The following is a 22,426-nucleotide window of genomic DNA, read 5'->3' as shown; positions in this document are numbered from 1 at the left end:
GCAGCCTAAAACTAAGCATCTTTTTTGTTTGTTTGTTTTACAAACGCTGGGGCGAAGCTTCGCCCTAGCGCACATTGAGGAGGCTTAAAAAAAATGCTGGCCGTAAAGCGGAAGCCTCGGGCTTCCGAACAGAAGTGGCTCTACACCGGCAGAGAGCGATCAGACGGGGATAATGCGGCTAGAACCAGAGCACTCAGGATACCACCACTTGGGGACCTAGTAGCAGAATACACCAGTTTAAAGGGTGTTTGCAATGGTTAGGGACGGAAGGCAGATGTTGGCTGTGTGATCGTGCATAAGTACTCCGATTCTAACCAGCTCGTATACCGTCTCGAATGCCCCATCTGAACGCACCCATAGAGTTGGAAGGGACCTCCAGGATTATCTAGTCCAACCCCCTGCACAAGGCAGGAAATTCACAAATACCTCCCCCTAGACACCCACAGTGATCTTTGTTCCACAGCCAGAAGATGACAAAAAACCCTCCAGGATCCCTGGCCAAACTGACCTGGAGAAAAAGTGCTTCCTGACCCCAAAATGGCAATCAGCATTTCCCTGGGTGTGTAAGAAAGGGCCACAAGAACCAAGCAACGATGCAACTCCTCCTGTCCTCCCTCTCATGATCTGCTACACTGCAGAAGCAATGATCATTGTTCTAGAGCAGTAAAAGCTCCTCTTTGAGCTTTTTAACGTTCCCTCAGGGAGAGAAATTTTGCAAATTTCCCTTTAATGGGCATATTAGCATTGGCATATGTAAGCAAAATATATACATATATTTAGATGTACTTTTAAAAGACAATTACCATAACATTGGTTTCTTTTATCATTCAATCAAGGATAAACAATGTATATTTATAACAACAAGCTCAATAAGCATTTGCAAAACTTCCATTTTCTCCAGTTTCAGAATCAATTCATTGCTGCTGTTTTTTGTCATAGGCCAACAAGAAAAGAACAGACATTGTATAGTTTTCATTCTCCAGCACTAGATTAAAATGTCACAATAAATGCTACCAAGAGAGGGAGGAGGGAAGTGCAGTTTTAAAATGCATAAGAGACAGAGGCTGAAAAGCAGCATCAAACAAGGAGGCAGGGGAGGGGGGGGAGGAAAGAGTTTAATGGAGTCAATTAGTGCCTGAGAGCAGAGTCTTTAATTGGACAGATTTGTAGATAGGGCTGGAGAGGGAGAAACTAGAAATGGCGTGTGTATAAAATGTTCACTTCTTCATATCTGAAATAATGGACATTATGCCTTAACTTAAATATGTAACCAAACAGATTGAGAACTAAAGTGTACCAACATTAATCTTCTACAGTCTCACAAATCACGATTTTATACTACCAAGATGATTCTCTGTGTAGCTCTCATTGTTGCAGCAGATTGTCGAAACACTAGCTTTCTGAGCAACACTTCCCATGGCCACTATTTCTCTCCCTTCCACTAGAGGGCTTCTTAAAAAAACACCAGGATTGTTAGGTTGCTATAGCATTATAACGAGTTATTACCATTTCCTACCAATTTCCAGCTTTCAGTTATTAAAAAAGTCTCTAACTCTTTTCCTGAGGACTTATAAGAGAAAGGTGCATCCTGCACCTTACCTTTAATTTGCAATGAAAAGGGCTAGAGCAGGGGTGTCAAACATAAGGCCTGGGGTCAGAACCAGCTCATCCAGGGCTCTTATGTGGCCTGTGAGCAACTGGTGCAAGGAACAGGAGACTGCTGGGGGGTGAGTGGGTGGAACCACTGTGATTGTGGCTTCAGCACAGCAGAACAACTTTGACTTCAGCAGTCAAGCAGCACGGGAGCATCTGCCCAGTGCTGGACCACTGGTTCTCCAGTCCACCCATGTGGGTTGTTCTTGGCACCACCCCCACCCCCAGCCCATGAGGCCTTGCAGTGAAGATACACCAACTCGGAGATTATCAGCTGCTGTCCTTTACATAGTTTATATCCCTGGTACTCAGCATTACATTTTATGGCACACATGGCCCGGCCTGACAAAGTGACATTTATGTCAGATCCGACCCTTGTAACAAATGATTTCAACATCTCTGGACTAGAGCCTTACTTTTTAAAAAAAAAAAAAAGGAAAGCTGGGAATAGATTGCAGCAATAGATCATTCCAGCACTATAGTGATCTAGCAATTCCAGGATTTTTTTTACAGGGCCCTAAAAAGCCCTTAAGTGCAGGGGAAATGGCAGCCAGGTAGTCTGAGGCAAGGGAAATAGTGCCAGAGTGGTTGAGACCCAGAAAACTATGCACCATCCTGTCTATGAATTATACAAAGGTGCTTTGATTACAACTTTCCCCAAAATGATAATACAAAACAAAACAAAAACAAAAAAAAATGATAATACCAAAACAGGTTTGGGAATGATCACATTCACAACAAAGCAGGAAGAAACACAGAAGCAGGACAAATAGATAAACAACATCATGTGGAAGTTCCCAAAACCAGTGCTATTCTAATGAAGCAAAGGTAGAGCAAAACATCCATCTGGAAACTCCCAGTGTCAATGGACAGGTATATCATGAGTGTGGGATAAATCTCCCCAAAAATTATAAATGGGACATCATTAAGTTTTTTGCCTGCAGAAGCTTCTGTTATTCTTCTCTGAAGCAAATGTTTCCCAACTCTGCATGTTCATCAGAGCAGCCAATCACTCCCATGGAGTAACAGATCTAAGTATCATTTAAATATGTCCAAATAATCTAACTGCTCTGTTTTCTTCTGTACATACAGTGCTTCCACATTAGCTGTTTCTTTTCTGCATTGTTTCATATTTTCAAGAATATCTCCACTTCCTCCACCCAGTTACTTTAAAAAAGCTCTCTAAAGCTGTCCAAAAAACACACTACTATGGATTTCTTTCCGTATTTATAGCCTTTCCAAACACTAAGTGTATAAATAAAAAAAATTTCTAGCAGCCAACATCATAAATTCAGCACAAAACTTTAAAGCAATCCAGAGGTTTTGTGTCTATATGACTGTGCAATAAAGGTTTGAAAAAACAGCTGTTTCTCATGAGTGCGCACGCACAGAGCATCCTGATAGACATATTCCTTTGAACATAGGGGAGCTCTCATGGAGCTCTCACTCATACAAGGCCTCCCCTGTTTTTTGAGGACTGAGTAGAAGCGGGGGGAAATCGGGTGAAGCTGCGGGGCAAGATGCGGCCGCCAGTACATGATGTGAAATTGACACATACTATCAGGGCAAAGGGAAGAGCCAGCGCAGAGCAGCAGCTTGTGGGAAATCAGTCTATGTGTTGTCAACGAGGACAGCCCTATTTTCATCTCCACTGTATATGTAGTACCATCCTCTTCATGGCAGTGAAGGAGGAAGCCAGTGGTTGCCATTCAATGCTGTAGTTTGTTTTTAATGCAGTGGCAAAATGCTTCTCCATCCCTACTGTGGGCACAGTGATTAAAGTCATGTACTGAACTTTGAGATATACCTGATTAATTGAATGTAACAAATGGCAGACTACACAGTAGCTTAGGCAAGTAGAGAATGAAGCATAAATGGGCATTTGTGGTGGGGTTTTTTTTCTGTATCTGTATTTTAAATTTTCTACGTTACTTTTTCGACTGAATTTTGTAATTGCCTATTTTTCTTGAAACTGTAATTATCAAATTGTATTGTTAAATAAACAAATTAAAAAAACATGGGAGGGATCAGTTTTCCACCTTCACCTAATCTCCCTCTCCCTCGGACGCTGGCTCTTTCTTGGCAACTGAGGCTAGCAAGGACATTAGTTCTATTGAAAGAGAAAAAGGTATGTGTATATGAGGTTGGAGAGAAGTATCACCATCCACTGGAAAAAAAATACTCTTCATTTCATATGCAAGACAGATTCTTAAGGATCAAAAACAACTCACACTTTAAATCACTTTAATTAGTGACTCACAGTGGCAAGTTTCTGGACATCCTCATCAGATGCTCCCAGTGAGGCCAGTCCAATCTCCTGGGAAAACTGGGCAAATTTAGGGTCAGCAAAGAGAGGCACATGTCCCAGGAGCTCATGACACGTATCCCTGCCATGGAATTAAAATGAAAAGTTATTACATGTCTAGAAGTATCACTGGGCAGAATGTACTACATTTTTTTAAAAAGAGTCCATACTGAACTATTTCAGGATACTTGGTTTGCATGTATCTGGATGCTCGTATCTGTTCAAAGATTTATTTTTGTAAACAAAACTTTTATTAGAAACTGGAGAACTGCCTTCCATCCTGATTGTTGCCATTTGTCTTCTATAAAGTATTTCTGGCACACATGATGCAAAATCTGGCAGTGCCACTCCATCACAAAGAAAAAGCTCACACTGAATTTAATCCTACTTCCTGCTCATCACGAAGCACAAAGTGCCTGTTCTCTCCATCTCCAAGCAAAAAATGTACTTCAGGATGCAGAAAAACAATATTCCTGCATCACACTCAGTTGTCTTTTTTGTAAATGTCACACTCCGGTCCCCATTATGTACCTGAAGCCCCCCATCCTAACTCACTAATCAATGCCTGAGCTACTTCTGCCGAGCCATCCGCCTTTGTTCATAGAATCACAGAAATGTACTCAGTGAATATCGTATGCATGAATAAGGCCAGCTAGTTAGGAAGGAGGAAGGAGTTTTCCAGTCTGGATTTTTTCTGTGATTATTTTCCTATGACAATGTAGCCTGAAGCCTTAAAGACTTGGCATTCATTTTCTATTCTGAATTCCCACCTCACGCTTCTTGCAAAAGACTTCTCCCCTTGGGAACGAGGCCTCCTCCTTACCAGGTGAACAATAATCTAAGTTCTCCTGCAGGTGACAAGTTCATGTGTCAAGTTCTGCTTTACAATATCCCTTTCTTTTTACCACTAACAGTTCTTCTAAAGAGTCTGTGAGAGCAATCTCAAGCAAAACATTATCACAATGCAAGTACCACCTGGCTTGATTTCTGAAGCTGACTTACTATAGCAACCTTTTTTGTCAGGGGCATTGCTGCAAGTTCAATGGTAGAGCACATGCTTTGCTGCAGGCTCAATTCACTGCCAAAGTCCTCTGACCCTGTTTGAGATCTTTTTAAAGAGCTCCTGCTGCAAGGAGACTTGGGAGGCTTCTTCATGGAAAAGATACAAAGGACACATCTTGCGAATGGGTTTCACTATGCACCCATGACACACCCCATGAGAGGTCCTGGGAAACAGGCTGCATTTTCCAAACAGTCACAACACTTACACGGATGTCTCCCACAAGACATACACTGCCAGGAAAATGCACTTTTGAATTTTCTCTTCCATTATTCATCTTTAAGCATATAATTGTGTTATTCATCATTCACTGTTGCCCACATTGCTTCTGAATCAGCCAAACATAAATGAAATTGCCATTAGCTTCCTAGACCAGGCCTACAGCTGTATGGGACCATAAAAGAATCCCCCTCCTAACACAGATGAGGGTACTACTGAAGCCCAGAGATGCTACAAGACCACTAAGCATCCACAGAGGGCTGTATCAGAACACTGATTAGCTATGGAATGGATTAATCAAGGCTGCCCTGAATCCATCATGCTTTTGTAGGTCATATGTTGGCTCACTGTGAAATTCCAAATGAAGCACCGCAAAACAAACATCAAAGCCAATGAACTGTCTGGAACAATTTGGTTTCCAAGCATAACTAGCAAGGCAGAGTTTATTGTAACGAAGGGGAGAAAACAGGTCAGGAAACCGCGGATGCTTAATGACCATTGTGTTTCTTCTCCTGTGATAGTTATACAATTCCCTTTTGGTTAGCTTTTCTTTTTTTTAAGATGACAAAGTAGAGCAAAGAGTACTGAAATACACCAGTGAACAATAAACATGCATGAGGAAAAACTACTTATACCAAAAAGACATAAGAGGAAGCTGGCTACCCTCCATCAGGAACAAAGAATGTATTATTTAGTGGAGTTACCTATCATTTGAGTTTGAAGCAGCTTTCAACATATTTAAACTGATCATCATAAAAATACATAAAGCACCTAACCTTAATAAATATATTAAGCTAAACAAGGTGAGCAGTGGATAAAACCAAATAAATAGCAGCAATTTTAGTTGTTTAAAAAAAATCCACTCGAGGAACCCAATCATTATTCCATGGATGAAACCAAATCATACATTCTCAACCAAAAACAGGGCAAGACAACCAGGTCTTTAGCTGGCACCTAAATGCAAACACAGAAAGCCAATCTTGGGGAGAGGGGAGTTCCACAGACTCAGTGCCACGATCTAGAAGTTTCTTGTCTCCTTAGTTACCCATCTCTAGGTGGGAACATCTAGAGGACTTACAACACACTTACCTGCCTAAGAAAGAATGTTCTATCAGAAAGGATGGACTTAAGTCTGGGCCTCAAAGTGGAGTGTGTGCTGGCAGATATAATAGTAAAACCAAAGATCTTTACTTTCTGTCTTTACCTTCTGAAATTTTGGTCAAATATAAGGCTAAAATGTTTTTTAAAAAATCTATTCTGGTTCACTATTATGAGAAACATCATCACCAAGATTTGTTCCCCCATTAGTTTCAGTGTGATGCCAAACATCATGAACATTAAAAATGAAAAGACAGAATAATAATGAAATTTCAAACCTGCCATATTTATAGACTATTTCTTCTGAAGTTTTACCTTTGTAAATAATTTTAATAGCAGCACCCCCTTTACACATTAACTTAACTGTGGTTTCAGGAAAGAAATATCTGATATGAATAGTTGTGAGACTTTCCATCCTACAGATAAAAGACAAATGGTAGCAAGCTGAAACAACAAGGGATTTTCTTGATTAATAATTTATCTGCATTCCCAACAGGCTTGGACAGTTATGCTGGGAAAACAGGAAGCAGAGAGGCTGCAAACTCTGTTGTGTTAACATTATATAACATCTGCAAGCTCAAATATTCATCTTGCTGGGTGCTACAGACATTCTTACCATTTGGCTTCAAAAACAAAACACACTGTGGTCCAAAGAGAAGATGTTCTCTTATCCAGATGCTCTGTTCTCTCCACTGTAGAAGAGTACCCGGAACATTAAGAGCCCACCTCCAGGCCAACATACCATTAACAACGGTGGCAGGAGAACAGCTGGATGATGTGGTACAAATTCGTACGGCTTTGACAGTTTTTGCTGTGCCTGGTCCATGAAACTTTCTCAGAATGGTAAGCTTCAAGTTAAACTGTGAATCTTGTTTATTTACTTCAGTTATACCCTGCCTTTCCTCCCACTGGGGACCCAAAGGGCTTCCATCATTCTCCTCTCCTCCATTTAATCCTCACAACAACTCTGTGAGGTCAGTTAGGCTGAGAGTTGTGTGATGGGCCCAAGGTCACTCAGCTACTTTCCATGGCAGAGTGGGGATCGAGATCCTTTTCTGCAGCATCTCCAAACAAGTGCTATACTGTATTCACTGGAGAGCAGCTTCTTTCATGCAGAGGCTCCATGAGGGACGACAGATGCCTCCCTCCCCGTATTTTAACACCTTACCTGATTAACTCTCAGCAGCATCTATATCTGGCTGTTTTGAGCTATAAAAATATAGTCACAGGTGTTCTTAATCTGCAAAACACAGTTTCATTCAATCTTGAATATATCCAAAGTGTAGGCAGCAAACCTTGCCCTGAGCCCTGCAAATTCTCCCACCCCCACTACTGACACCTGAAACGGTGCCTTTTGATCACACTTACTGACAAAAGAGTAAAATCTGAGCCAATGTTATGGCAACCTGAAGGTGACTCCAAGTACTCAAGATCTCCTCCTTGGATAGCTTCACTGACACCACATAAGGCAGCATGAAATAGTGATAAAAATGGTTTCTGAGATGATAGTAAATCACTGTATCTAACAGCAAACTGGCTTGTCTCCATGCAGATGATGAACGGAGCAGCGCAGTTTAGGAATTCAAGGGCTCCCACCCTTTAGAAAGCAATGTGTACTGCTTCAAAAGTAAAACACAAAATTAACGTACAGCAACAACTTCTACCAAGCAAATTTCATGCTAATCTGAAGTCAAATGTAAGGGGGGAAAGAGGAGAAGAAGAAGAAGAAGAAGAAGAGAACATAAGAGAAGTAGTGTTGTCAGCTCTGGGTTGGGAAACACCTGGAGATTTTAGGCTGGAGCCTGAGGAGGGTGGGGTTTAGGGAGAGAAGCAAGGAGGAGGAGGAGGAGATTGGATTTATACCCCACCCTTCACTTGGAGTCTCAGAGCAGCTTACAAACTCCTTTCCCTTCCCCTCCCCACAACAGACACCCTGTGTGGTGGGTGGGGCTGAGAGAACTCTGACATTCATGGTGTGGTGATTCTTCTAAAATGTGCCACAAACTGAACAATGTGAGATTTACTTCTGAGTAATTAATTATCGTATGGCATTATGTACAGTACAGGCAGGAGATCCAGAAGTTGTCTGGCAGCTGGAAGTTCTAGCTCTTTAGCATTATGCACCACTAGGTGGCAAGCTAGACTTCTTTTTTTAGGCAAGAGATGATTCAGAGGTGGTTTGCCATTGCCTGCCTCCATGCCATGGCCCTGGTATTCCTTGGAAGTCACCCTTCCAATCCCTAGCCACAGCCGACCCTGCTTAGCTTCTGAGAGCTGATGAGATCAGGCTAGCCTGGGCTATCAAGGTCAGGGCACTTCTGAGTAATTATACTTGCACAGAAGCAGGCTATCAGCTGGTTCTACTTCCAAGTAAATATAACTGGAATGTGGCAGCAGTGACATAAGATTTTATTTATTTTTTTGTTGTTTATTTATAGGGATTTTATCCCACCCTACCCCACAAGTGGGCTCAGGGCGACCTACATCATGTCATAAAACCATAAACAATTCCATAAAACAATAGTACATTAAGACATTAATTGAACATAAGAACATAAGAGACGCCAATGTTGGATCAGGCCAAAGGCCCATCCAGTCCAACACTCTGTGTCACACAGTGGCCAGAAATACCAGTGCCATCAGGAGGTCCACCAGTGGGGCCAGGACATTAGAAGTCCTCCCACTGTTGACACCCCCCCCAAGCACCAAGAAGACAGAGCATCACTTGCCCCAGAGTCCCTATCTATACCTTGTGGCTAATAGCCACTGATGGACCTCTGCTCCATATGCTTATCTAATTCCCTTTTGAAGCCGTCCATGCTTGTAGCCGTCACCACTTCCTGTGGCAGTGAATTCCATGTGTTAATTGCAACAAAATGAAAATTTTAGGCAAGTAATTTCATTTAATTTAAAATTCAAGGTAGGACCAACTGCACAGAGTAAAATAGTGAGCTGGCTTTTGAACATCACAGAACATCACAGAGCTGTTCTTCGGGATGCACATTAAACAGACAGTGGCACTGTAGAACCTTCAGTCAACAAGCAGTAGAGCTGAACTACAGTCAATGTTTTATACCAGAAACACAGAATTTCATGGTAAATCCTAAGGATAAATCAAGGCAAGAAAGCCCCAACTGTCTGCTATATGTGATGTACCCAGAACTGCCAGGGATAGTGCCTTGAATGGGACATTCCTATTATGCATTTTAATAATTATTTATTGAAACAAGTGACAAGCCAGGACTCCCCAAACCAAGTGCGCTTAATGGGAGAGTGTGGATTTGGTTGCCCCATTCCTAGTCTGACACACACACACACACACACCCCATTACAGCCTACACTGACACTCAATATACCCCAGGGTTGATAATGGTGTTGCTAACTCAAGGTTGGGAAATTCCTAGAGATTTGGGAATGGAGCCCAGGGCAGGTAGAATTAGGGGAGAGGATAGTGCTTAGTGGGGTTATAGTGCCATAGAATTCACCCTCCAAAGTTGCCATTTCCTCCAGGGAATTGGTCTCTGTAGTCAGGATATCAGTTGTAGTCAGGAGACCAGTTCCTGGAGAACTCCAGGCCCAACCTGGGAGTAATGTATGGCGGGGGGGGGAGTGTTTGCTTGCAAACATGGATATTATGTGGTTGGACTGATGTGGCATTTGATCTTACAAAAGAGTCTCCAGTCCGGCATGTTTGAGAACTGGTGTGATAGAATGCTAGATGGTTGGACTTAAGAGAGGGAAGACCCAAGATGAAATCCTGCTCAGCCAAAAGGCACACAAAGCGAGCAGGACAGGCTCACTTGCAGTGAGGATATACTAAAACAAATGACAAGAATGTCCATTGGAAACAATGGGAGATGCCTAAAGACCCACTGGATATAATGGGAGCCAGGAATGCTTATTAAAATGGGCTCCATTGAAATAGACTGAAGTGGTGGAAAGTTGCAACGATAATGCAGGACAAAGTCGCGATGTATCCTGGGAGTTTGTCCATGGTGTTTAAACTATTTTAACTGTATTTTTATTGCACTGTGTGCCTTAATTGTTTTAAATTGTGGTGTTGTATTACACCTCTGTGTTTTGTAAGCCGTCCTGAGCTTACAGGGAGGGTGGGGTATAAATGAAATAAATAAATAAATTTAGAAAAACTTGCTCTGGTCCTAGAATGACAGGCCCAGAGTGGAATGGTGGACCCTGGGAATAGAACCAGAGCTTTTCAACTGAGGCAGCAAGTTTCAAATCTGGAGGAGAAGTAGCTCCCTAAAACCCAGAAATTGTTACCAGTGGATAAAGTTAAAAAATCCTGACCCCCTCCAGAAGGAAATCTCTGCATTTTAAAGAGATGCCCTAGGTAGGAAAAAGAAAAAAGGAAACTGTCCGAAAGCAGAATGGGGAAAATCCTCAAAACAACTGGCCTAATGAAGCTTGAATATGCTGCAGCAGGAGAGCAACTTCTTCTGTTATTGGAAAATAAGCCTGCTTAATTCTCTGAGAATGTATAGAATTCTGTACCCCTTCCTGCAATTCCTCATGGTTCCCCTGATTTATGATGTTAGAGAGCTGTGTCCTTGCCTGCCTGTTGACTTCAGCATCTCTGATGCTCTAGGGCAACATATGGGGAATATAGCAGAGTTTGCCCAGTCATAGAAGTGTAATACTGAGTGCAGTAAATAAATCTCCCAAGCAGAATATTGTAAAAAAAAAAAAAAAAAGAGGTAAACTTGTATTTATTCAAGTAGATCCAGTTCACATTCAGGGTACAGTCAAAAGAAGAGAAAGAAGCCTAATCTGGAGGGTACTTTCCCTATCACAAATGGCCAGATTGTCCTGCATCACATGTGTGGGAGTATGAGGGCATTGTCTCTACAGGAGAGACCTGCAGAGACACATGTCTCCATGGAAGGCCATGTTGAGGGAGTCAGAAGGAAAAGCAAGTGAGAGAGGAGGGGTCAGAGGGCAGCGCCCAGGTTAAGACAAAGAGAGGCATCCTATTCAAGGAGATAACATCTATACACCCTTAGAGTGATGTAGCCCCCACCCCGCCATGTCCAGGAATACTGAGTCACTCACTCCAACACAGTGATCTTAAGAACATAAGAGATGCCAATGTTGGATCAGGCCAAAGGCCCATCCAGTCCAACACTCTGTCACACAGTGGCCAAAAATACCACATGCCATCAGGAGGTCCAGCAGTGGAGCCAGGACACTAGGAGCCCTCAAACTATTGCCCCCCCCGCAAGCACCAAGAATACAGAGCATCACTTGCCCCGGAGTCCCTATCTAGCCACCGATGGACCTCTGCTCCATATGCTTATCTAATTCCCTCTTGAAGCCATCCATGCTTGTAGCCACCACCTCCTCCTGTGGCAGTGAATTCCATGTGTTAATCACTCTTTGGGTGAAGAAGTACTTCCTTTTATCTGTTCTAACCTGACCGCTGAGTGTCATGCCTGTACCCGACCCGGCGCCTGGGAGCTCTGAAACTGAGGACACCGTGCCTTTAACATCATCAGAAGCACGAGGGTCCTCACCAAACCTAAGTGCCGGGGAGGATGAACACCAAACCCCAGGACAGTTTGCACCTGAAGCCGATCAGGCAATGCCTGGCCCCAGCAACACGCCACCCGATTCTCCATCACCTGTTGACCGGCTGAGGAATCAGAGACGCCAGGATTTGGCAACCAGGCGCAAGGAGGCACGTTTGCGCGGTTGGTGATCATTAAGCCCAGATTACTAACAGAATCAAGGACTTCGCGAAGCCGTGCTAATGAGATAACGACCCAGCACGCTATTTGAACAGACTGCTGGCTGCTAGCAAACTGTGTTGGCAAACTTGTCCGTTGGACCAGAAGCTCTGCACCTCTAACTCTGTTTGGCTCCTGACTGATTACCTGGTTCCTGACACCAGTCCACGTTTTGACGACCCCTCTGGTTCTTGATCCTCGGCTACACTTCCTGACTATGATACTGGCTTGTTTGGAATCTGACTATCGGTAACGTTTGACTACGGCTTGGCTTTGTGTGATTGGGACTTTTGCTCGGACTCTTTTGATCTCTCTGGCTTGACTCTTGGACTGGACTGTAAACTCTCCCTCTCTGCCTTGCCCCACTGGCCCTGTCGTGACACTGAGTCCCAGTGAGAAAGGCAGACTCTGTGTGTGTGTGTCTGTGTGTGTGTCTGTGTGTATGAAGTGCTGGTCTGGTTCCATTTTCTTCTTTTCAAAATCACCTAATTCCAAAGCCAAGTGCTAATCCTGGGTTTCATTCTCCTCACTGGAGCAATAGTTGCTCCCGAGAATCCAGGGAACATCATCTTTGGGACTGCAGAGAGTTCTCATTTTGAAATAGCTGGCCCCATCATAAGAAGATGGCTGGCTTGAACCCTCCCAGTATTTTGACATTTACCATCATGACGGCCATTTTGTGATTTTTTAAGCCTCCAGTGGCAACCTTTTTGTGTTAATGCTCACTAACCTTTCTCAGAATTCCAATATCTAAGATTAAGGACCTCCCTACGCACTCTAGGGATATTCCAAACATGTGCTGTGTTGAGGTTGCAGTTAGGGGTGGGCACAAACCAGCTCATGAACTAGTTTGTCAAAAATTTTGTCCAGTTTGTGGCTCACAAAGCAATGTTCACAAATTGAAGAGCTGCCATGAACTTCCATGAATTTTGATGCAGTTTGTGGTGGTTCATGAAGGTTTTTGAAGAGCATAAAACTGAGGGTTAAATGGCTCTGAGCCATTTAAACCCCTACTCTTTGCTCTTCCTGAAAAACAGCTGAGCGGCACTCTCTGCTCTTCACAAAAACAGCTGAGCGGCAGGGACCTCCCCACCGCTCAGCTGTTGATTACCTTCATCTGAGGGTAGACAAAAGTCAGGCCTCCTTGTTGCTCCTACTAGGTTTATCTGCTTTCCTTGACACATTGGACCATGCCATCCTGTTAAGTTACCTGGAGGCAGAAGTAGGCATCAGAGGTTGTGCATAGGACAGTTTTAAATCATTCCTCAGGGACGAGATGGAAAGAATTGCCATTGAAGATCAGTTATCATCAGTGTGGGACCTATCTGGTAGATCCCACAGGGTGCAATCCTATTCCCCATGATCTTCAATCTTTATGTAAAGCCCTGAGGCCGAATCAGTTGTAGTTTTGGGCTTGGCTGTCATCAATATGCAGACGATACACACATCTATATATATAACCTTATCCAAATCTTCTAGTGATGCAGTAGAGGTCCTAAATTGCTGCCTGGCTGCTGTGTTTAAATGGCTAAGAAATTGAAACTAAACCCTGAAAAGATAATGGTAATGCTGGTTGGGAAGGCAGAGATCTTGAAGGATATTGTACTGTCTACTTTTGATGGAATTCAGTTGACCATCGCTAACTCAGTTAAGAGCCTGCCTTGGGATATACTGGACCCAACATTATTGCTGGAAAAGCAAGTTAATGCAATTGCAAAAAAAGGCTTTCTACCAACTCAGCCTAGCTCGAAAAATGGCCCCTTACCTTTATATGAATGACCTGGCCACCTGGATCCGTGCCACTTGGACATTTACACTAGACCACTATAATGCGCCGTACAATGGTCTCCCCTCAAAATCAGTTCAGAAACTCCATTTAGTGCAGAATGCCACAACTCAGCTACTTTCCAGAGCTAGATGGAGCATGCCTATTACTCCCATTCTGCAGTCACTCTGTTAGCTGCCCATCAGTTACCGGGCTCAATTCAAAGTATTGGCCATCACATACAAAGCCCTTCATGGCCATGGACACTCATATCTATGAGACTGTCTCTCCTCCCATGCTCCAACCCAACAGTTTCGTTAATCTGAGCAGGGCATTCTGCAGGCCCCAACCTGCAAATGGGCAAAATCAGCAACTGCCCATATATGTGCCTTCTCTGTTGTGTCCCCCAACTTGTGGAATGGTCTGCGTGAGGAGGTCAGGAAGGTGCCCACATTCCTGGCCTTCTGCAAACTATGCGAAACTGAATTATTCAAGAGAGATTTTCTGTGTAGCCAACAGAATAGCCAATAGTGTGCTGTAAGTAGGATCCTACTATGTGATTTTGCATCATTTATGTTAACACTTATGCTTTGCTTCAGTTTTTCTTTGTAGATTTCTGATTGGTATGGAAGGTGACTGTGGCCCCGGTCACACTGGGGAAATTGGCACAGCCAAAGTGTGGCTTTTTAGAGCCGCACCAAAAGAGACGCGTGGTGGCGGGATCAGACAGATCCCCTGAGCCGCAGTTGCTCCCCGGCACAATCAGATGCCAGGGGGGGTGCCATGGAAGGGAGAGCGAGGCAGCCGGCTGCACATGTGTGCGCATGCGCAGTTTAGCCGGGCGCCTCAAATGCTGCTGAAGATGGGTGGGCCGGCGATTCCACAGCCCCGCTTGCTGCAGCGTTTCAGGTTGGTAGTACTCTTTCCTAGGTTGTTGGTTTTTTATGCGCATTTTCAGGCTGAAGGGACGGATCGGGGACGGGTGCGTGCCACTTCCCAGATGTTGTGGTGTCATCGCGTCCGTTTGCTGCGCCCCCAATCCGTCCCTCTTGCAGGGCAAAACCTCCCGTTTGACCGGGGCCTGTGTTGAACAAGCAGACATCCTCACTTTCCTCACATTCCTCTTTGCTCTGCCTTGTGAGCATGTGTGTCTGGTTGGTCTGGTTGGTCTGGTCTCCTCACTCTGCCTCTCTTTTCAGTCTGAGAAAGCCATGATCATGTCCCCCTCTTGCTTTACATGGGAGAAGATATACTATCAAAGCCAGTGGTGCTACTCCTATATAAAATCTACCAGACTTCACCCTTCGTACATTTCTTCCCAGTTGTGAAAACCCTTCTTGTTTTCAATTTTAAAATGTCAGGGGCCAAGTGACTGAGCAAATAAATTATCTTTTAGTTTCAGAGTTGCTGTTTGAGAGCCTACTGTGCTTTACACAAGAGTAAATGTGGCTACTCTCATGTAAGGGAAATGGAGCAAATGAGGCTGCTGAAAGGCTCAAATGCTTCAGTGCCTGTGCAAAAAAATAAAAAACCCTGCAGAAAAAAACCCCAACAACCCAGAGCAGAGGGAACCCACGAGGGGAAGTCTGAACTGATCCCAATAGCATGATCATCAAAAGTGGCACAACATATGCAAAAACACAAAAAGCGACTGCAGCCTGAAAACCCCCTTTGTCATTTTTACAAAAAGGCACATCTCACACATGGAAGTCTTCCATAGGAACACAACAATATTAGGCAAACCTGAAATTATATCTCATGTACATTCAGAACAATGAGTACCTATGGAAGAACTAATACAGGGATTACCCACGTCACAGAGATGTAACTGCTAGTAAAACTTCCCACTAACAAACAGATGTATTTGAAGCTAACAATATCTAGCAACATCTAATGAGAAAAAAAGAACTAACCTGACACAGATTCATGTTAGTCTGAAGCAGCAGAACAAGTCTGGGTCCAGTGGCACCTTTAAGACCAGCAAAGTCACCACTGGACTCTAACAGGACACAGCTATGTGGAATTCATGCTTTCCAGGAAAAACAATTAAGACAGACCAACATTTTTTCCAGAACTGAAAGGTGAAAAATTCACCTGGGTTCCAGTAAAAACATAGTTCCATAGATTTTAATGAAAATTACTCTAGAGTGTGCTGTTGACAACATTTATTGGGCTGCTCTTTTACAAGAAAATTAAATTAGATCAAGTGATACTCACGGTTCTGGTGTGTAGAGGGGATCTGATCCATGACGTATATATTGGGTACAGTGGAAAACTCTATAGGCAAGGCCTGCTAAGAAGTCTCGTGGTGACAAATATCCAGCAACTGGTCTTACTATGAAGCCAGACCTTTCTGAAGTGGAAGACAGTCCAAAAGTAAATGACTATATGTTACAGTCAATAGAAAATGCAAGGTATATTTGTGCCAACTATTATGTAAAAAAGATCACACACGTTTAGCATCAACCGGCGAACATCTGGACCGTGGGCCTGATTTTAAGATCTGAAGACAGAAGGAATGCAGATACAATGCCATTCATCTTAAGGTTACTCTGCTGTAGCGAGCACTTTATTGTTTTTTAAGGGATTTTAATATTTTTATTGTTTTATTTGTGTCGGCCTGTCGGCCGTCTCCTGTAAGCCGTCCAGAGCCTGTTTACAGGGTGGGCGAGGTATAAATGTAAATATAAATAAATAAATAAATAAATTATGAATCTCCCAGCCAAATAACCAGTTCATTAGATTGCTAGTTGGAAAAAGAGTACTGAAATCACTAAAAACAAGAAGAGCTTGCAGGGCAGTTTGATATCATTTGTGTGGATGTGAACAAAATGTCTTGTATTTAGAGGACCTGCCGGCATGTGCACACACCAAACATACAACCTCATACTATATATCATGTGTGTATATTTTTTAAATGTGACATGATTGGTCATGACTCCCTGTCACGTTACGCAAGGTGGTGAAAATAATCACTTCTCTGTTTTGAGTACAGGAGGAACATCTTCGCTAAAGGTTGGTTTTTCCACTTTCAGGCACTCTGTAAAGCGTAGATGTGTCCAGAAGCCAGGCAGAGTCCAGGACTGGCCAAAGACACAGTCACTGGTTGATTGCTTGTTATTGTTTATTTATATTGTTTTGTGTCCATTTGGGGACAGTATAAATACTTAAATAAATGGGCCAGCTATCTTCTCTCAGGCTGATCTGCCTCACAGAGAATAAGGAATTATAAGTGAATTGGAAAAATCTGCCCTTCTTTGAAGAAGGATGCATAATAAATGCTATATTGAGGACAACATATTGGGAAACAATTTAAAGCCAACTGTGGTTTGCAGTCTTGAAATTCTATACAAAGTTTTTGTATATAAAAAGTTTCTCAATAACATTCTGTAGAAATGTGTGACATTTAAAGGGCCTAACTAGATTCAAAAATTTGCACATGTAATGGATGCCACCACCAGGTAGTTGCAGCACACCCACAAACACCACCCTTCCTCAGATTGCATAGCAAGGGAGGGGAAACAGAAGGAATCTCTGGGTTGCCAATTGATGACTTTGCAGGCAATGAAGGAAGCCCTTGTCACCTCAGTTCTTAAATGGTGTGTACACATTCAACAGCAGCAGTGGCACTTACAAGTACTACTTTATTTATTCTTCTCAGTGGGGACCCAAAGTGGCTTACAAAATTCTCCCCTTCTGCATTTTGATCATCACAACAGACCCTGTGGGGTAGATTAGACTGAGGGTGTGTAACTGGCCAAAGGTCACCCAGCAAGCTTCCATGGCAGAAGGTCTCCCAGATCCTAATCCAACACTCTTAACTACACTGGCACTCTTGTAAGGATATATGTGTAAAATGTTACATCCAGTTGGGTGACGTGACTTTTATTAAATGCACTCAAGAAAGTATCCTTTGATCAGTAATGCCTCTCCACAGAGTTGCTTTAAACTTTCAGTGACTTTGAACAGGCTGGTACTTTCCCAAGCTTTCTTGTCTCATTAGTCACTGTTTACTATAAAATGATCCAAACTTAGTCCTTTATTTCCCCCCCAAATAAAATTATTACTGTTGTCTTTGGTCTGCAAGAACACCTTTGAACTTCAAGTGCTTTTTCTAGCATCAAGCAAAGAAAAAAAGGAATCCTACTTCTGCGCCATTCCTCCAGGACCAAGAAAACAGCGCAGGAGGTCCCTTTGAAAGATATGACCAGGCTCAAAGAGCAGCAAGCCAATTAACATTAAGTGCTGGCAGCCATGAAAGCAGAAGGAAGAAAGACACAGGGAGCTGGGGCAGGTTAGCCTTTCAATCTACACACTATATTTTGTTTTCAATTGAAAATCTTCCTTGAGTGTTTGGGAGTATATGTTGCTGTGACTTTGTTGCACTTGCAGCAGGGGAAGGAGAAAAAACACAGTATTTCCCCCCCCCCCTAAGTTAAACATTGCGCCACAGTTAGAAATACAGTCTTTCAGAATCACTACAAAAGGAAGCCCTAATAGATGGCTCGTGGCCAACAAGCCCAAGAGCAGTTCCAGGACACAGGGCAATGGAACAAGTGGGAGCCCTCCAGTAAATCTAAACTAAGAGAATTCAGGGTAAGGGGGAGCAGCTTCTGCCATGTCATCTCGGGCTAGAATTTTCTTTTCTTCAGGGTTATTCCACAGTAATTGTAGCCCAGAGATGAGAGCAGCTTCAGTGAAGGGTTTTTACCCTAACTAGAAATTGTAATACACCCACATGATGTCTCAAAAAGGTGACCATTGACTCTAAAAGGAAGGGGTGGGTACCATCTGAGAGTGCTCAGTAATGCTATGGGACAGAGAAGTGTAATGTTGCCCTCTGGAGGGCATTCACATTTCCATGTGTATTTCCAGCACCTCTTTTGTTTTGCCTACACAGAATAAAAATACAAGTTGGCACCAGTGTTCCCTCTAAGCTGAGTTAGTGTGAGCTAGCTCACAGTTCTTTAGCCTTTGGCTCACACATTTTCCTCTTAGCTCGGGAAGGGTGGCTCCAGAGCAAGCTCACTTATGCAGCAGCCAAATCGCTCACTCCCAACTTTAATGCCAGTTGCTCACAAAGTAGAATTTTTGCTCACAGGACTCCACAGGTTAGAGGGAGCATTGGTTGGCACCCTCTCCACCTGGCCCTCAGCTGAGAGGCAGGCAAGGCCAGCCATTTGGGAGGACTAAAAAGGAACAGGTAAGTCCCTCCCCAACTTCTCAGAAGTCAAGTGACAAAATGGGACACAGACAACATTCTCAGCTTGGAGCAAACTGATTGGAGCATTTTGACTCCAAGGTTCCTTGCATGCTCAGTGCAAAGGTAAGCAAACCTCTACCTCAGTTATACACCGGGGAATGTTGGTTGAAAGCTGCTGCTCACCTGACCCCAACTGGGTCAGGTTTCTGAAGCAAGACCCATCACCTCTTCTTCACACTGGCTGGGACCAAGTAGCATTTTGCCCTCTTTTCATTAGGTCACCCCAGGTAACCATTTGGGTTGCTTGGGTGATGAAACTAGCTCATCAGTTTTCCCATCAATGATGAAAATTATTCAGGCCTCCATAGAAACACCTCATTTAATAGCAGTCCTGTTTATTATTTAGCTCCCATTTTAAGGGGGATAAGTTACCTGAATGGGTATTTCAGCCAAGCTCAGAGGCTCAGCTCACACAGGAGATTGCCAACATAGGGAAGGGAATAGGCTCACATCACTCATCCATCATACTAAGGCTGTGATCAGACGTGCAGTTTGATCTGTTGCTGTTCCCTTCTGGATTTAAAATGCACAATCAGACAGCAACATCTGTCTGCCATGACCCAGTGGTCTGCATCCTGTCTCCCCCCCCCCTTTACTGTGTGTTTCTTTGATACCTGTGAAAGTCCAATCTTTTGGGGCTGAGCTGGTTTCAAACCAGATTTTCTGTTGTCTGATCACTCTGTTGCACACCCAAGCCATCAGGCAGGTCTGATTGGTCTCTTGTTTTCCAGCCACCATTGTTTTATTAACAATGTGCACATAACTGCATATTTGCACCTCTCTCCCTCTCCCACAGGGGCTTCTCAAAACTGTGTTTTCTTTATAAAAACTTTCAAAGAAAGATTCCTCTGTATTTCAGGGGGGTTTTTTGTGCTTCAGGGAAGGGATTAATTGAAAAGCTTAGAGAGGGAGGACGTCAGTGAACCACATATCCCAACAGGCTCATCAGTCCTTTTGTGCATGCTTAAAGGACAAACTAAAATAATGTCCCACAGCCCCTTGAACTATATATCCCAGCAGACTCATCAACACTTGTATGCATGCTCAAAGGACAAACTAAAAAAAATGGTTGATGGCTCACTCCCTGGCTGCTGCATCTGATCGCTCAAGGATGGGGTGACAGCTCTTTGAAGAGTGTTAAGGGGGTGAGTCTGATCACAATTCTCGGTTACAAAAGAAACCCTGGATCAACTAGAGGTGGAGCCACACCGGATCAAACTGCATGTCTGATCACAGCCCATGTCAGCTCTGGCCCTCAGTGCGTGTATGAACCAAGACACAGAGGCATGTATAAATCAAGACTTGGTAGTGTGTGAAAGGAGCTCTGACTATGTTTCCCTAGCACAGGGAGAATCATGTTTTTATATGCCATTCATATTATATATTCCAAACTTCTTGCTTAAGGTCTTGTACAAAAATATGAAATATTCTGGACATTCAAACCAAAAAAGTACTCAGGATTTATAAACAGTCCTAAAACCAGTGACAATAGCATCAGAGTTATAGTGCTACAGCTTGACCTAAATTTCACCCAATTCAATAGACATAATCTAATTAATGAAGGTGAAGTCTGAATCAGAGCCCAGTTTGAGCCCTTCACTTAGCTAAATGACAAGAGTGACCCTTACCTTTCAGAAACATTGAAACATCTTCCAGTTGAGGGACATTATCCTCTCTATAGCCACAGTATTTGGTCAGCAAAGGAAAATTCTTTAAATACTCTCGACAAGCATGAGTAGGATACAGTTTAGCAAGTTCTCTGAACACAGTACCCCAAGTTTTTATTTCTTCAGGAGTATACTCCACTCTAGGGATTGCCTGGCCACTGAGAAAAGAAAGGACAAACACACAACCATTTTTAAAATAAGCACCTCTGTTTCTATCACTTCTTTGTTTTACAGCACTCAAAAGTGATTCCAGAAGATTAACTAAATTGGTATACTGCAGCCACAACAGCAAAAGAGGAGTAGCTGTGTTAGTCTGTACCAGCAAAAATAAACAGGAGGCTCATGGCACCTTAAAGACTGACAAGACTTCTAGTATAAACTTCCATCAACTAGAGCCCACTTGATCAGATGCAATAGAGTATGCTCTCACTACACAAATATTTATATTTAAGATATGAATAAAACAAATGGCAGGGTCAGGGAGCATTATGCAAAATTCAAATGTAATCAAGGAAGTACAGAGACCATTCATGATAGTGGTAATTGTCTCTTTCTCTAGCTTTGCAATGCTAGATAACAGGTTTGAATAAGACTTATGACACCTAAGGAGTCCTAAATCCTTATTCAGCCCTTGATAGGGTGTGGGGAAAGATTATGTCAGACTCTATTTCAGCCCTTTCATGTTGGAGTCACTTTTAAAGGTCTTTCACTGGAGAATTTATTATGGCACAATATTTTGTTTTTGTCATAAAATCTTTTTCCACAATAATTTCTTAGTCTTTAAGTTTACACAAGATTTTGTTATTCCTAATATTAAACATGCCTTAAGAGCTTCTGCACTTAGGTTTAAGAAGAACCTATTCTTCCCCACTCCTAACTTCCCATACAGCTTTAATATTACAGGATCACATGTACTGTTTTGCTGTATAAGCAGACATTGCAGAGTGCCTGCACTGCATGATCACCAAAAAACTGACTGTGTACAAATAAGTTACAGAAGTATTCTTTGGTATTTAGCATCCAGAGCATTTCAGAAATATTGTCAAGGCTGCCAAGGGCTCCTAGTCAAAGATTCCCTGCAGGCCCCCCTCCCACTATCAAGATCCAGTCAAAACATCTTTGTAGACAAATCACAAGGTTTGCCTAGTTCTATGGGTCCTCAAGAGTGACTAAGCCCCCTGAAATTTTGTTCCTCCTAGCCTCTTCCCTTAGCAGCCTGGGCCATTCTAATAGCAGCTCTGAAAGATAGGTTGGTATTGTCCAAGGCATAAAGAAAAAAAATTAGGATGTGATTTAAGGACACATGATTCAGTTACCCAAACTTTGTAGGTTTAGGTTTGGTTACAGTATATGGATTTTGGGATTTCAGCCTTAGCTGAGAACAGTTTAACAAAGATGGAGAACTGGGGGAAAGTTGGCAAGGAAGTATGGGAAGTTAGGCAAAGGAAAGGGGATAGATCTTTTAGAAAGAGAAGAATTTTCCTACCCAGTCAAACAGAGAGTTAGCTTTGAAGAGTATAGAGATCCCTGGTCTGGTGTGGTTAGAAACTGCCTTCAGAGACCTTAAGAGTTAGTTAAAAACTCAAGACAAGTACTGATGTTTCAAGAGAAGAGGTCTGGGTACTGGAAAGAGTATAAAGAGTGTACCAAAA

The 22,426-nt window shown here is 42.9% G+C and overlaps 1 protein-coding gene across 3 annotated transcripts in view; it reads right to left on the bottom strand.

The window, feature by feature from the left end:
• Nucleotides 1-22,426, bottom strand: part of TPH2 (tryptophan hydroxylase 2) — a 116,119-nt gene that overhangs the window by 47,959 nt on the left and 45,734 nt on the right. For all 3 annotated transcript variants that reach the window (XM_015417027.1, XM_015417028.1, XM_015417029.1), the window contains exons 6-8: nucleotides 20,736-20,932; nucleotides 16,062-16,197; nucleotides 3,914-4,040 (exon numbers count right to left, since the gene is read on the bottom strand). In XM_015417027.1, coding sequence (XP_015272513.1) covers nucleotides 3,914-4,040; nucleotides 16,062-16,197; nucleotides 20,736-20,932 — 460 coding nt within the window. The remainder of the gene's footprint in view (nucleotides 1-3,913; nucleotides 4,041-16,061; nucleotides 16,198-20,735; nucleotides 20,933-22,426) is intronic.

Source organism: Gekko japonicus, unplaced genomic scaffold (genome assembly GCF_001447785.1).
Source record: "Gekko japonicus isolate JY-2015 unplaced genomic scaffold, Gekko_japonicus_V1.1 scaffold548, whole genome shotgun sequence".
NCBI classification, from domain to species: Eukaryota; Metazoa; Chordata; class Lepidosauria; order Squamata; family Gekkonidae; genus Gekko; species Gekko japonicus.
Note: the sequence above shows the minus strand (reverse complement) of the source record. Positions and strands in the feature narration are given on the sequence as shown.